Source organism: Emys orbicularis, chromosome 4 (assembly GCF_028017835.1).
Source record: "Emys orbicularis isolate rEmyOrb1 chromosome 4, rEmyOrb1.hap1, whole genome shotgun sequence".
Taxonomy (NCBI): domain Eukaryota; kingdom Metazoa; phylum Chordata; order Testudines; family Emydidae; genus Emys; species Emys orbicularis.
The window spans coordinates 66,136,743-66,149,916 of record NC_088686.1 but is presented as its reverse complement, the minus strand read 5'-3'; the positions used below and the strand labels follow the sequence as shown (position 1 = coordinate 66,149,916).

General features: G+C 38.9%; 1 protein-coding gene across 1 annotated transcript in view; it reads left to right on the top strand.

Moving 5' to 3' along the window:
• The window catches only part of UBR1 (ubiquitin protein ligase E3 component n-recognin 1), a 139,066-nt gene extending 138,849 nt beyond the window's left edge, over positions 1-217 (top strand). Inside the window, exon 47 of the mRNA XM_065404224.1 lies at positions 76-217. Coding sequence (XP_065260296.1) covers positions 76-217 — 142 coding nt within the window. The remainder of the gene's footprint in view (positions 1-75) is intronic.
• Positions 218-13,174: the final 12,957 nt, after the last annotated feature.

Sequence of the window (13,174 nt, the reverse complement as noted above, 5' to 3'; positions counted from 1 at the left end):
AGAAAAGGCCCAAAGATGGGGATATGTAATGTTGTAACATGCCTAATGAATGTTCTCATTATTTCTCCCATGAAGAAGAGGCAACCCCCTGCATTTATGTCATGAACGTTACCGGAAACTCCATCTTCTATGGCAGCAACACTGCATCATAGAGGAGATTGCCAGGAGCCAGGAAACCAGTCAAATCATCTTTGGATTCAACTGGCAGCTGCTCTGAGTCCTAGCTTTTAATTAAATTCCGATGACTATGGATGATGTTTTGACAAAGGAAAAGGGGAAGTATTACAGAGCCTTCTCTAAGAATTCAGACACATGACTGATGCATTGAAACAAAATAATTCTCATTTCATAGGTTTTACCTTTAAAAAAAAAAAAAAAAAAAACCCTATGTGGTGACTGTTGTAGAATATTCAGGGACAGAAATATCTTTTTCCAAAGGTTGTAGGCTCTACTTATTAGATGAGTGTAGCTTCCCACATTCACCTGCCTTCCATATGCACACACCAAAAGTCCCAAACTGTCATTTACTGGCACTGGGAATATACCTGGAGGTGTATTGCTAGGAAAGAACCAAGTAAGAGAAGCTGTTAATATTTCCGGTCATGTGGTACAATAGGCATATCAGGGTTGATGTGATGTCTGAAATGGTTTGTGTCTTGAAATTACAACAATCTAGCTGGAATTGTGTACAACCTCTCCTCCTCCTTACTGTGTGTCTGGGTTCCTAGCCCTGGCTTAGAACTTAAAATGGCCAAGGTCTGTAGCATATTTTCAGAGGGAGAAGTGGTGCCAGGCCTCTACTAATCCATAGCAACAGGCTCAGCAAGCATTAAGTGGTGCAGCAGAAACCTGCACTGTGCCAGACCCTGGGATTTATTGGAGAGTGCTTTCAGAGGAATAATGTTTCCACTAATCCAATCTTTAAAAGAGGGGCAGAAGGAGTGAATTGTGTGGGGGCGTTTCCATCTTGATTGGTGCATGTAAAATTAAACTGTGTGTGCTTGTTGCATTGCCAGTACTGCACCTTATATAATGTAGCTTTAGTCTACTAATTCTGGAGACTACACCCCGGACTCCAGCACCACACTGCTGTAGTGTGGCTGTGATCAGCTTTACTATATTTGTAATCGTACTCGGCAGTCTGTGCAGAGACAAACTCTAGACTGCTGATCCAGTGGGTTAGCCATCTGTCCGCTACAAAAAACATAAACTGCAGTAAAATAAAAGCCATTTAAAGTTGAATTAAAAAGCAAGATCCTGTAGAAGATAGCATGGCAATATTATCTATTTAGAATCACTAAACACAGGCATAAATCAATACTTTGTATCTCCATGTTGGAGGGGCTTCCCACTCTTCATTCTTGTGTTATCTGTTTGGCGTTGTCCATAAACTAACTGTTTCTGGAGTCAAGCCAACCAGATGCTCGTTGTAACTTAAAGGAAAAAAATAGTTGTCTGTCTCTTTTTCAGTAACTAATGGCATATTGTGATTGAACCATTTTTCATTAGCTCATTGTTCTGTTTCCCAGATTTTAGCCATAATAATTTACATGAAGGGATCTTGTGATGTGACAGGTAAAAGTTCTAAATACATAAATTCCCTATAACTATTACTTTTCCAGGCAATGCCATCTCTGTCTGAAAACCTGAACTATCCAGAGAATGCATTTTAGATCTGTGTGTTCTACTTTCCCCTCTTGCTTTTTGTGTGTGTGTGTGTGTGGGGGGGGGTGTTGTTGTTTTTTAATGCTCTGTTAAGGCTTAGAAAGGGAGGGCTATAAAGAATTTTGTGACCTGCTGTTTGAGAGCACGTGTGCGCACGCGCACACACACACAATCTCCGCTAGAACGCGGGGTTTTGGATCCATGCGCGGTCCCGTGTTAACGTGGGGACCGTGTTACCATGGATTCCGATGACGGTAATTAAATTTGGGATCCATCCGTGGTCCTGCGCTATAACCGAATTCGCGCTATATGGACGCACATTCTAGCAATGGTCCGCTGTGTGTGTGTGTCCACACACACACACACACACACACACACACACACACACACACACACACAAATGTTTGCATTCTTTTCTTAACGGTGCAGTGAGGGGACATCCCAGGTGGGAGGGAGAATCACAAATCATGATTTCATGCTTAAGTATAATAATCCTCCTCCTAGTTTCTTGACGTCCTTAGTGAACAGCAGTCACTACTCATTTAAAAGTGAAATTCAAATGGGTTGGAATATCAAATTATTATTTTCTAGCATTCAAATAGTCCTTAAAATTTTTGCTGTTTTTTTCAGCTTATTTTCCCCAGACAGTGTAAATAGTTATCTTCAGTATCTTTTCTTGTTTTCCTGTTATTGCAATGAAGAATTCTCTCTTCATTTTGATATTTTCAGTTTTTTAAACTGAAGGTAAATCCCTCTGCAAAGAAACAACAGTTTTGTTAGTCTTGTCTAATCTGTGATTGAAACCTTGGGTTAGGAAAACCAGCTCCATGGAGACTTGGGTGCAGTGGCTAGTTCAAAGGTTACCAATAATACTGCTTACCAGCCAAAGCACTGTATTGAAATTAGCAAACATGCTTCACGGACTTCAGCACTGACTTCATAGCTGTGTTCACTTACTGTTTCCCTGTGGTTTATCTAGTCATGTATCCGATATTTTCAGTCCTCCCTGCACTTTCAATGATGCAAGAAATTTGTACTCATGAATTTCAGCTAACAGACATGCAGCAAGATCACTTTATTTTGTGGTGTTGGTAATGAGCAATTCAAACTGGACTATACAGAGACAGGAGCTGGTTTGAGCAGGCAAACTCTTCCTTAACATTCCCAAATGTCTTTCTGTAGTTGGGAGAGGTAGGAAAATGAGGGCAAAGGAAGAAATTTTGCATCGTTTTCTGTACGTTTGCACTTATTATTCTAGCAAATGGGCTCCCAGATCATCACTAATGAGTGTGGTCATTTCTCATTTCATAAATTACTATGCAGTTTGGTTCACTGTGAGTATTATCTGTATTTAGTGATTGCAAGATACTTTATGCCACTGATTTGAATTCCATCCAAGATAAACTGAAGAAGTTATTTGAATAATGCGTATATTGGTATCCTTAACTGCAAAAATGTAAATTTGAAACTTGTATAATGGTATTGTGCTTTTGAAATAAAATATCTTGTATATGTATATTTAAAAGAGGAAATAAAGTAACTTCTCATACATTGTTGGGCTTTTATTGGGAGGCAGTTTAGTATTTTACATTTCTCTTGCAGTGATGCCATCAGTATGGAAGGGGAAGAGGTGGCTAGTAAATAATTGGCAAACAGTACCAGTTAGCGTTACAGCTGATTTAGTACTAGTTAACAGCTACTTAGTACTAACATCATAATTTTTGCTTCATGTTAGAGAAATGGATGCAGCCTTCTGTAGCAATTTTCAAATTAAAGTAAAGCTCTCAAACTGTCTTTTTAGCTGTACGTGCTACAAGCAGCTAGGCATCAGCCCACTCTCACTGCTTTTAATGTTCGCATCAGTCACCATTAAGAAGTGTAAGAAGATAATTGTGAATTATAACAATGGCCTATGTGATCTTTCCAGGTGGGTCAAAAAATTAAATAATTTTTTTAGAATCAAGCTGGGAGGTTGGAAGGGAGATAGGTCTGTAAGAATCTTCTGCAAAAATGGTTTAAAGTCTATTAGAGGTAGAGATCCGCTGGTTTAGAAAAAACATGGCTGCATTTCTTATGGAATAAAAAATTCTTACATATTTCACATATCTTGGAATACAACTTGCAAAATTCCAGATACAAGGGCTTAGCCAGCACACACTTTGATTTAGTGGTTGAAGTCCACTTTATACTCTAGACTTTAAGATTTCTGGACTTTATGGAGTATAATTATAAGTCTCTTCTTTCAGGTATAGGATGAAAAACTAAATGAGTCATCTAACTCTCCTAACTAATTATTTGCGTAGTTCATATTTATATTCTTCTTCAAAGAAAGTATTGGCCTTATTCTTCCATTCAGTTTCCTAATTGTGATGCATGGTCAGTTTGAACTATTTTAACTGTATTTTGCTGTTATACAAAATGTAATTTTTGAATACAGAAAATATAAATTACCCTCCCACGGCAGGCTGCTACACTCCTTTTCTGTGGTTAGCTATATCCCTTTGAAAGTCACCTTTTAGGGTGCCTGAGCTGGTAGAACAGTGAGGAAATACAACCCTGAGGAGAGGGGGGGTTAAGTTGGGGGAGTGCCTTGGTACTTGTAGTGATGAGCACAGAGGGAGGCAAGATGGGAAAGTGTTAAAAGAGGTGTAAATTGGGGCTGAGATTGGTATTTAGTTTCATTGGTTTTTCATCTTTCAAGAGATTGGGTTGTCAAGGATTCAGAATCCCAGTTTTCAGTATGTGGTGTTTTATACCAGGTTGGTGATCAATATGGCTTCTACCAAGCATAATTTGAGGAGGCTTCAGACTTTGCACTTGGTTTGATGATACTGCATTGCGTGCTCTGATGCAGCTGGTGCTAACTGGGAATTTGATGCAACATGAGCCATAATGGGATCAACATTGAGGGGCTGTGTCCACGCTACAGAACAGGATGTCTCTAACCTCTAAAATGCATAAAATATACTGTATCGATATTGTGAGAGTCCTGGAATAAGATGAGAATGGGTCTAGTTTTCGTGCACAGTTCACCCCAATGCATTGTAGAATCACTGCTTGAACTAATGGAGTGCAGCAGACATTGGCAGTCTGAAGTAGGAGCACCTGACTTTAGCTGCAGAAGTCTTGCAAGTTCTTATCCCATTATTGTTCTTTCTGCAAGTTGTGTGTGTCTGCACAGGAATAAGAGTCCACCTGTGTGTATTGGAATAAAGGATCATCCATCTAAGTGATCCAGGACCTTCTTATAGCTGAAGACTCCACCAGTACTCGAGTACCCTTTACCTTTATCTTCTGTCACTGGATGAAAAATACCTTCATATGTGGAACCTAAAACATTGCCCTGGATGTATTTTGATATAAAGCAAATGTGTATTTGAAAGCTTGCAGCAACTTGTTACTAACTTTGAATGTTTCATGTGCCTTGAGGCAATGTATTATAGTAAACAACATTTTAAAAAATTAAGAGAAATGTTGCTAGATCCTAAAGAACAAATCAGTTTAAAACTTTATTAGAGTGTATGAGGAACAGAGAATTACAACAAAAATGTCCTTTCCAACTAAATATATTCTTATATCCAGGAGGTATATCCACATTTAAAAAAAAAAATCTATTAATCATGTAAGTATTTTTCTTCCATTTCATTATGAACCCAGAGCAAGTTTGAAGATGGATTTTTATTATAACATCCTCAGTGATGACCAGAAACCTTTAAATGGCTAGAGATCATCATCTTGCAGCTTATTAGGGAACTGCTGTAATTCCTTCACCAGAAGAAGCTGAATATTAAATCACTGGTTTTGTTTTTAACTCTATTAAGAACTGCACAGATTGGGGTCTTTTTGAGGTAGAAGTGAGTTCCTAACCCAAGAAGTTTCAAGTATTTAATGCAGAAATGTATTGTCCTTGTTAATTCTGATTGGATTAAGCATTGATGACAAATAGGATAAGAAGTCTCCTGCAAATCGTATTTATTTTTGTACCTGAGCAGATGCCATGGTTTACAGGCTTGGCTTGCTAATGCTTTGTGTCTTTGTAAATTAATGAGAATTAGGGAGAGGGTCTGTGCTGCTAATTGAGTTTGTTTTCCTTGGTACAGTAGTTATGATATTAAAAACTCTGAGAGCCAAAACTACTTTGCCAGCAGGTTGCAACACAGTAGGTTAGATCTCTGGGATACAACAGGTTCACTGTCTAGAAAATCTAATAAAGAGAAAACAAATAATACATGGTGAGTTTCAATGAAATTAATCTTCAAAGTAATGAAAATGTTCATTAAAAAGGTATATCTTTGTCAGTATGTGGTTGAGGTTTCCAAATCAGTGCTGGAGATTTATCCTAAAGTCTTCAGGGCAGGGGCCATCTTTTCATAATACATCTGTACAGTGCCTAGCTATACATGGGTCTTAAATCCTGACTGGGTGCTGTCAGTGTCACTGCTATATAGTAATGAATAATTTCTGCAGCCCAGCATCTCCCACAGTTCTGGATTTCTGGACTGCTCTTCTCTCTCTGTAGCTTCATGGAGGCGGATCAGTGTTTTGGCGCTCCACTCTCTGGCCACACATCCTCTGTTCCTGCTTGCCACCGGATTCTCTGCCTTTGCAGCAGCAGACAGTGGCGGTTTCTGTTGTTCCCACCTGACTCTTCTATTTTTAGTTTTTTTTCTGCCCAGTTTTTGGGCAGTGGGGAGCAGCATTCTCCTTCAACATAACTGACCCAGGGAGGAGCAATAAACTCCTCCAGAGTGATTAAGACACTAGGATAGTATCAACATTAAAAGCATACTCTTATCTAGTCCAGATTCTACATGAGCACAATGCAAATTCCAGCAATCCTGGAATTCTGACCATTCTGGACATCCTCCACGAAGGCACAGACAGAGATTTTCAGTGCAGTACAGTTGCATGTCAGCTGTCTGCTCTTAGTAGTATGCTATTTTCAGGATCCTGAGGCTCCCTGGAAGACAATCCACAGATAGCCAGATTCCGTTGAGCAGTTTGATTTGCCAGACCAGTGGTCAGAGCACTCTTTCTGCTGATTTTGAGGACCTGACAACCCATCCCTTTGAACCTTTGACGTCAGTGTCAGCCTTTTTTTTATCCATTAAGACTTGTTTCTTAGTAGCTGTCATGTCTATCATGTGAGTGTTGGAGTTGGCAGCCTTCTCTATGCAGGAGCCTTACTTTGTGTTTCAGGACGACATGGTGGTGCTAAGAACACCAGAATCCTTAAATAACAGAAGAGCCTTGAAAATCTATCTCAAGAGTACAGAGACCATGAGAAAATCAGGCTCTCTATTCGTGTCCTTCCACTCAAAATGCCAGGAACTTAGTGTTTCCAAGTCTCCCGTCACTATGTGGATTAGACTATGTATTGTGGAAGCCTACAAATCATCAGATGTTCCTGTCTCAGAAGGGATCAAGGTGCACTCCACAAGATCCTTAACCTCATGGGCGGAGCAAGCAAGTGCATCCACTTTGGAAATCTGCAAAGTGTCCATTTGGCCTACAGCTAAGCTGTTCAATGTGGACTTTCTATCTTTGTAGCATCTTCCTGCCAAAGGAGGACTCTGCAGGTCAGTGGCCCAGAAATAATATGGACTTTTGAACGAGTACATAAAAAGGGGGTGGTACTTTTGTACCAAACTCTTGTTTCATAATCCTCCCTACATATCACTGCTTGCTACTTTCCAGACATCCAAAACTGTTGGAGACACTGGGCTGCAGAACAGAAAACTTCTTACTGATAATTTCCTTTTTGCAAGCAGCATCTCCCACAATTCTACCCACCTTAAATGGCTGATGACCTACAGGTCAGATATAGTAGAACCTGAGAGTTATGAATATCAGAGTGACGAACTGACCAGTCCACCACACACCTCATTTGGAATCAGAACTATGTAGTCATGCAGCGCGCGCACACACACACACACACACACACACCAATACAATACAATACAATACAATACAATACAGTACTGTTTATTTTTTTTTAGTAGTTTACATTTAAGGGAAAGTTTAAAAAAAATTGACAAAGTAACAAAACTGTTTCTGTGCTTGTTTCATTTAAATTAAGATGGTTAAAAGCAACATTTTCTTCTGCATAGTAACGTTTCAAAGCTGTATTAAGTCAATGTTCAGTTTTAAACTTTTTGAAACAACCAAAACGTTTTGTTCAGTTACAAACATTTCAGAGTTACAAACAACCTCCATTCCCAAGGTGTTTGTAACTTTGAGGTTCTACTGTATTAAGTGGAATCATTACCATAGAACCATATTTCTTGGCTCTAATGTACAGTTATTTCATTATCTCTGGAATATTTGTTAATGACATGCAAGTTTTACATTTTGGGAATAACTTGGATGATGGCAAAGAGAAGCAGAGGGGACGTGGCCAGAGTGTACAGTGCCAAAATGTGATCCATCTCTGCAAAGCTGCAGAGAGGGGAGAGCAGCCCAGATGTCCAGAATTGTGGGGGTGACTGCTTGCATAAAATAAATTCAGTAAGAAGTTTTCCAATCTTTACCAATAGTGATCAAAAGTATTGCCATGCGGCTGTTCACAAACGGACCTCTGTGAAATGTGTACTGATCCTCAATTCCATACCCAGGTGTTCACATCACAAAATCATTCTCACAGCTGGTGCCATTGTTGGCATCATAATCAGAGAGATGAAGGATTAAACCATGAAATATTAACTAGACTTTACTCCCAGAGCAGGTCCTGCCAGTATAAGGCTAAACCACAGTATCCCCACTGGAGGACATTTGCACTACTGCTCACACTATGCTTGTGTGGATAGAGGACAGAATAAAGTAAAAGTGTGGTTTTACTCTGAAAAGTGACTATGTAAAATGGTTGCCTTTATGCTAAACAATCTTCTCCTTACATGTAATAACAGATTTGCTGACTTTAGTAACCACAATTTTATGATTCTTTACTCCTGCTAGCCTTGTAGAGACGAGAGAGAGAGAGAGAGAGAGAGAGATGTGGATGCAATTCCTCTTCCTGAATCAATAAAATTCTTTACTTTATTCCAATTTTTTGTGTAAACTCAGTGAAGGCAGTGGAACTATACGGGTGTTACTGAAGGCATAATTTGAAAATAATGGGTCTGAGCAACTGTTAATGAGGTCCTAATCTGGCCCTCAGAACCTTTTAATGCTGGTGACAATGCAACAAGAAAAAAATCCATTTAACTTCCAGATGAGTCTGTAGGGCTAACAATTAAACATCTTTTTACTGGTAAACTGAGTGCATCTGATATGCAGTCACTGAGATTGTAATGCCCTTTAATCTAGCAGATAAAGGCATAGCAAATTCCTGTGGCTGGAAACTGAAGTTAGAAAAATTCAAATTGGAAATAAATTGCAGATTCTTATTGAGGGTAATTAATCATTGCAATGTCTTACCAAAGAACTTCATTTCCCTTGAAATCTTTACATTGAGACTGGAGGTCTGTCTAAAATATATGGCCTAGTTAAACTACAAATTAGAGTACTTGATAGTGTTAATTTACACAGCAGTGAAGAAAAATTCCCTCCATTGCAGGAATTACTGGGTGAAATTGTTTGGCCTGTTTTATGTAGGGGACCAAACCAGATGATTATAGTAGTCCCCTCTGGCTTTAAAATCTAATCTATTTTACAATCATTATTTTCAGACTAGAACTGGACTTTACGTAAATTTTTAATGAAATCTCAACTAATCATAATGTTAGGGGTTTTTTTTTTCCATTTGCGTGGAAGAATTTGAATCCATCATGTACAGTGCTCCTAGATAAGGATTTTGTATATTTATGAAATAAACATTTTGTATTCTCTCTACCAATTGAAATTGGTTAGTTACTTTTAAAATTATTTTTCTCAAAATGTTTGTCACTTGAATTATTTTCCCAGAAAATATATTATCTTAAGAAAATAGCCAGACAGAACACTAGGGGGAATTTTAAAACTGTCAGTTCCATAACAGTATTTTGTCCATAGAAGAAATCATTGTTTTTGTTGGTGGAGTCATGAATTAAACAGTCAGAAAGAATCTGTCCAAACCCCCCCCCCCATTTTTAAAATGACATTTGTTAATAGTAGTGCTCATAAAAGTGAGGGATTAATAATAGTAGATGTTTTTGTGAGCTTCCACACACAGCTCTAATAATGCACCTCAATCCTGATATGCATAATTTCCAGTAGTCTAGTCCTATATCGTAGTGTGATACAATTGTGGAGAGGATAGATGAATAGTAGAGACTGAGATTAAAAGCAAAATTATTGGTTTCAACCCAGATAAATATGAACCCAAACCTCCAGAACTGAGATTAGTCTAGTTGCTTACTGTAACAAGAACAGGACTGCCAGCGCAATATAGCATGTTGTCAACAGCAAAAAGTAAGGGGAAAAAAGGCGGGGGAGTTGGCCCTTTTGGTTGAGAAGATGATTTAAAATGGACTTTAGAGTCAATACATCAATAAAATGAAGAGGAGATTTAAAATACATCCCTAGCCCAGTTTTGTTTAGGAATGGGCCCTGAGCCTAGAAATAAGAACTCAGGCTCTCAAGGGATCAGTCAGTTCTGTGTTTCAGCAAGGGTCTGCCAATTTTCTGTTGCATTGGGGGAGGGATCAGTACAAACTCTGCCTAACGTTTTAGGCTACATCTACACCTGGAGCTATGGGTGTGATAAAAATAGTAGTGTAGCCGCAATAGCACAGGCAGTGGCTAGCAGTAGCATGGGCTAGCCACCCCAAATACATATCCACAGGGTCCAGGATGGGGGAGGTGTACTCATAGTGGCTATCCTGTGCTGCCACTTGCCGCTACTGCAGCTACACTACTATTTGTAGCACGCTAGCTCCATGAGAGCTTGCCCAAGTAGGTCTACTTGAGCTGGTAATCACCCCCAGCTCCAAGTGTAGACGTAGCCTTAGTGTGTAGCCAATACTGTCATGGCTTTTTAAATTGAAATTTTAAAAGCATTAAAAACAAACTAGCCTTTCCCCAGTATCCTCAACTATCATCCTCTTTCTGTTCTGGGGATTAATATTTAAGAGGAAGAGGTATCTTCATTTTGATTATACTGTGGTCCTTGCTGTCCTTCCTATGACCCCCAAAATCGCTTCATATATCATAAAATACAAATTGATCTTTAATTACATATGAGAAGAAAAGGGTCATTTTTCTTGTTTTTTACTAAATAGTTAGTGACTTACACATTTTATGGAATTGTCTTGCATCTTAAGTATTTAATATTTAGAAATGAATCATCACATAATATATTTATTTCAAAGCTGCAAAATGCCAGAAGTTCTCATTCTCCCTTTCTCAGCATGTCTGTGCTTTAATTAGGGCCCTGATTTTTCTACAGTCTGTGGCAGCACAAAAGATTAGCCTTCAGTGTTCACACAAGAATGGGATTACATATTCAGTCTGCAGCAGGAGGGATGGCATAGATAGGTAAGGTCAAGGACATGGATTTTAAACGGCTTTTAAATAACATTTAAATAGTCTCCTCTCTCCAATGTATTAATAAAATGTGTTCTATAGTAATGGCCCAACTAAAACACTCTAGTACCTCTATTGTAACATGTAGCGTGTTAAGACTATTAATATAGAATGCTATGTTCCTTAAAGGGCCACAAGTACTTTTCTTTTGGTTGCACTGGAAATAATTTTATGTCACCCTATATGATGAAGAATTTACCAGCTCTGTTAGTGTGGTACCGGCTATGTCACTTTTAAACTACTGGACAATTATCCCCACTATAGTGGAGAAGGAAATACAACAAAGAGCATCTGGTTGTGTTTTCCCCCATATCTGAATGTGTTTTGCCATGCCAGGGAGAACATATTTCTTTTCCTATACATATTGTGTATATGCATGTGAACACAAATACCCAATTTAAATTAAAGGGTAAATTACAGCGGAAGTACCAGGAATTCTGCAGCCAAGCGTGCATGCAGAGATGGATATTGTGTAGCTTTGGCAAAATTTATTAAAATCAATTGCAAGGATCATCTTGGTGGGGAAAACTGCACTTGAAGTCCTGTGAATTTCTAGGGACCTTCACAACTATCTGCCTGCTACTTTGCCCTGGGTGCAAACACACTTTAAAAAGAGGACGCATTCAGGCCAAAGAGGACACCAAATCATGCCATACTACAAAAACAAAACCCATGAATTCAAGAGGTATATTCATGCCTCATTGTTTGGTTTGGGGGGTAACCTCAATTTAATAGAAATAGAATGCAGAGTCAAAGTAGAAATGTCAAGATTCAGTCTGGCTAGTGGAGCTAGGACTCATAACTTGGAAATGAGGATATGGAACAAGCTCAGCAAACATTTTGGGAGCCTAGTTTTAGACATGTAGAGGCCTCAGAGAGGATGAACACTAGCAGATCCCATTTACTTCAGGTAGAGAAATGAGTGCTCTAGTACTTATGAAAATCAGGCACTAGACCTGGGATTTATAAAGGATCCTAAGGAGATTGGGTATCTAACTCCCTTTCAATGGGATTTGGAGCCTTTGGCTCACTGATGCTCCTTGGAATATCCCAGCCTCAGAGTCTGAAGTTGGGAACTCAAAGTTAGAGAACACATTTGAAAACTAATCCTTAGGATAAGATTTTTCAAAACTGGGCCCTTAAAGGTAGCATCAGTGGGAGCTGAGGGTGTTCAGTGCTTCTGAAAATGTGGCTGAATTTATTTAGGAGCCTCACTTTAGGGCCTTAAGTCTGAAAATGTTGCCCGTTGTGTTCACTACAAAGACAGTGGAAGGCTCAGCCTTTCTTCATAGTGAACATAGCCCCAAAAGCTCCTTTCTTTAAAAAGGTTTTGTGAGGGGAAACAGTTGTCATGGAATCAAAGAAATCAGAGATGTGAAAAAAAATTACATCTCTACCCCGATATAATGCGACCCGATATAACATGAATTCGGATATAACACGGTAAAGCAGCGCTCCAGGGGGGCGGGGCTGCGCGCTCCAGCGGATCAAAGCAAGTTCGATATAACACGGTTTCACCTATAATGCGGTAAGATTTTTTTGGCTCCCAAGGACAGCATTATATCGGGGTAGAGGTGTATTAAGTCACCACCTCTAGGCCAATACAAAAAATTTTCCTGCACTTTATCCTCCAGTTCTTTTCCAGGTGTAATAATATTGACCTACATTACAGAAATGTCAAGAGAAGTTGTTGTGCGAAGTTTGAGCCACTCAGGTGATATGGTGATGGAGGCCATATTTGACAGATTTTTTTTTTTTTTAAATAGCACAAGGGCTTGTGCTTCCTCCTTTTCCTTTGGGGAACTATTCTACATTCAAATATATCTTAATGTTAAGAAGCTTTTTATATAGCTTAAATTTTCCTTTTCTAAAATTCCTTGTTTTATACCCATATTTATCATGCTAAAAAATCCTCAACCTTGTTGGTGTTTAAGCATTGCACCCTTTGAATATTTGCAGATTCTTGCACAGTCATTACTTATTTACTTTCTAATCTTTCCTCATAAGT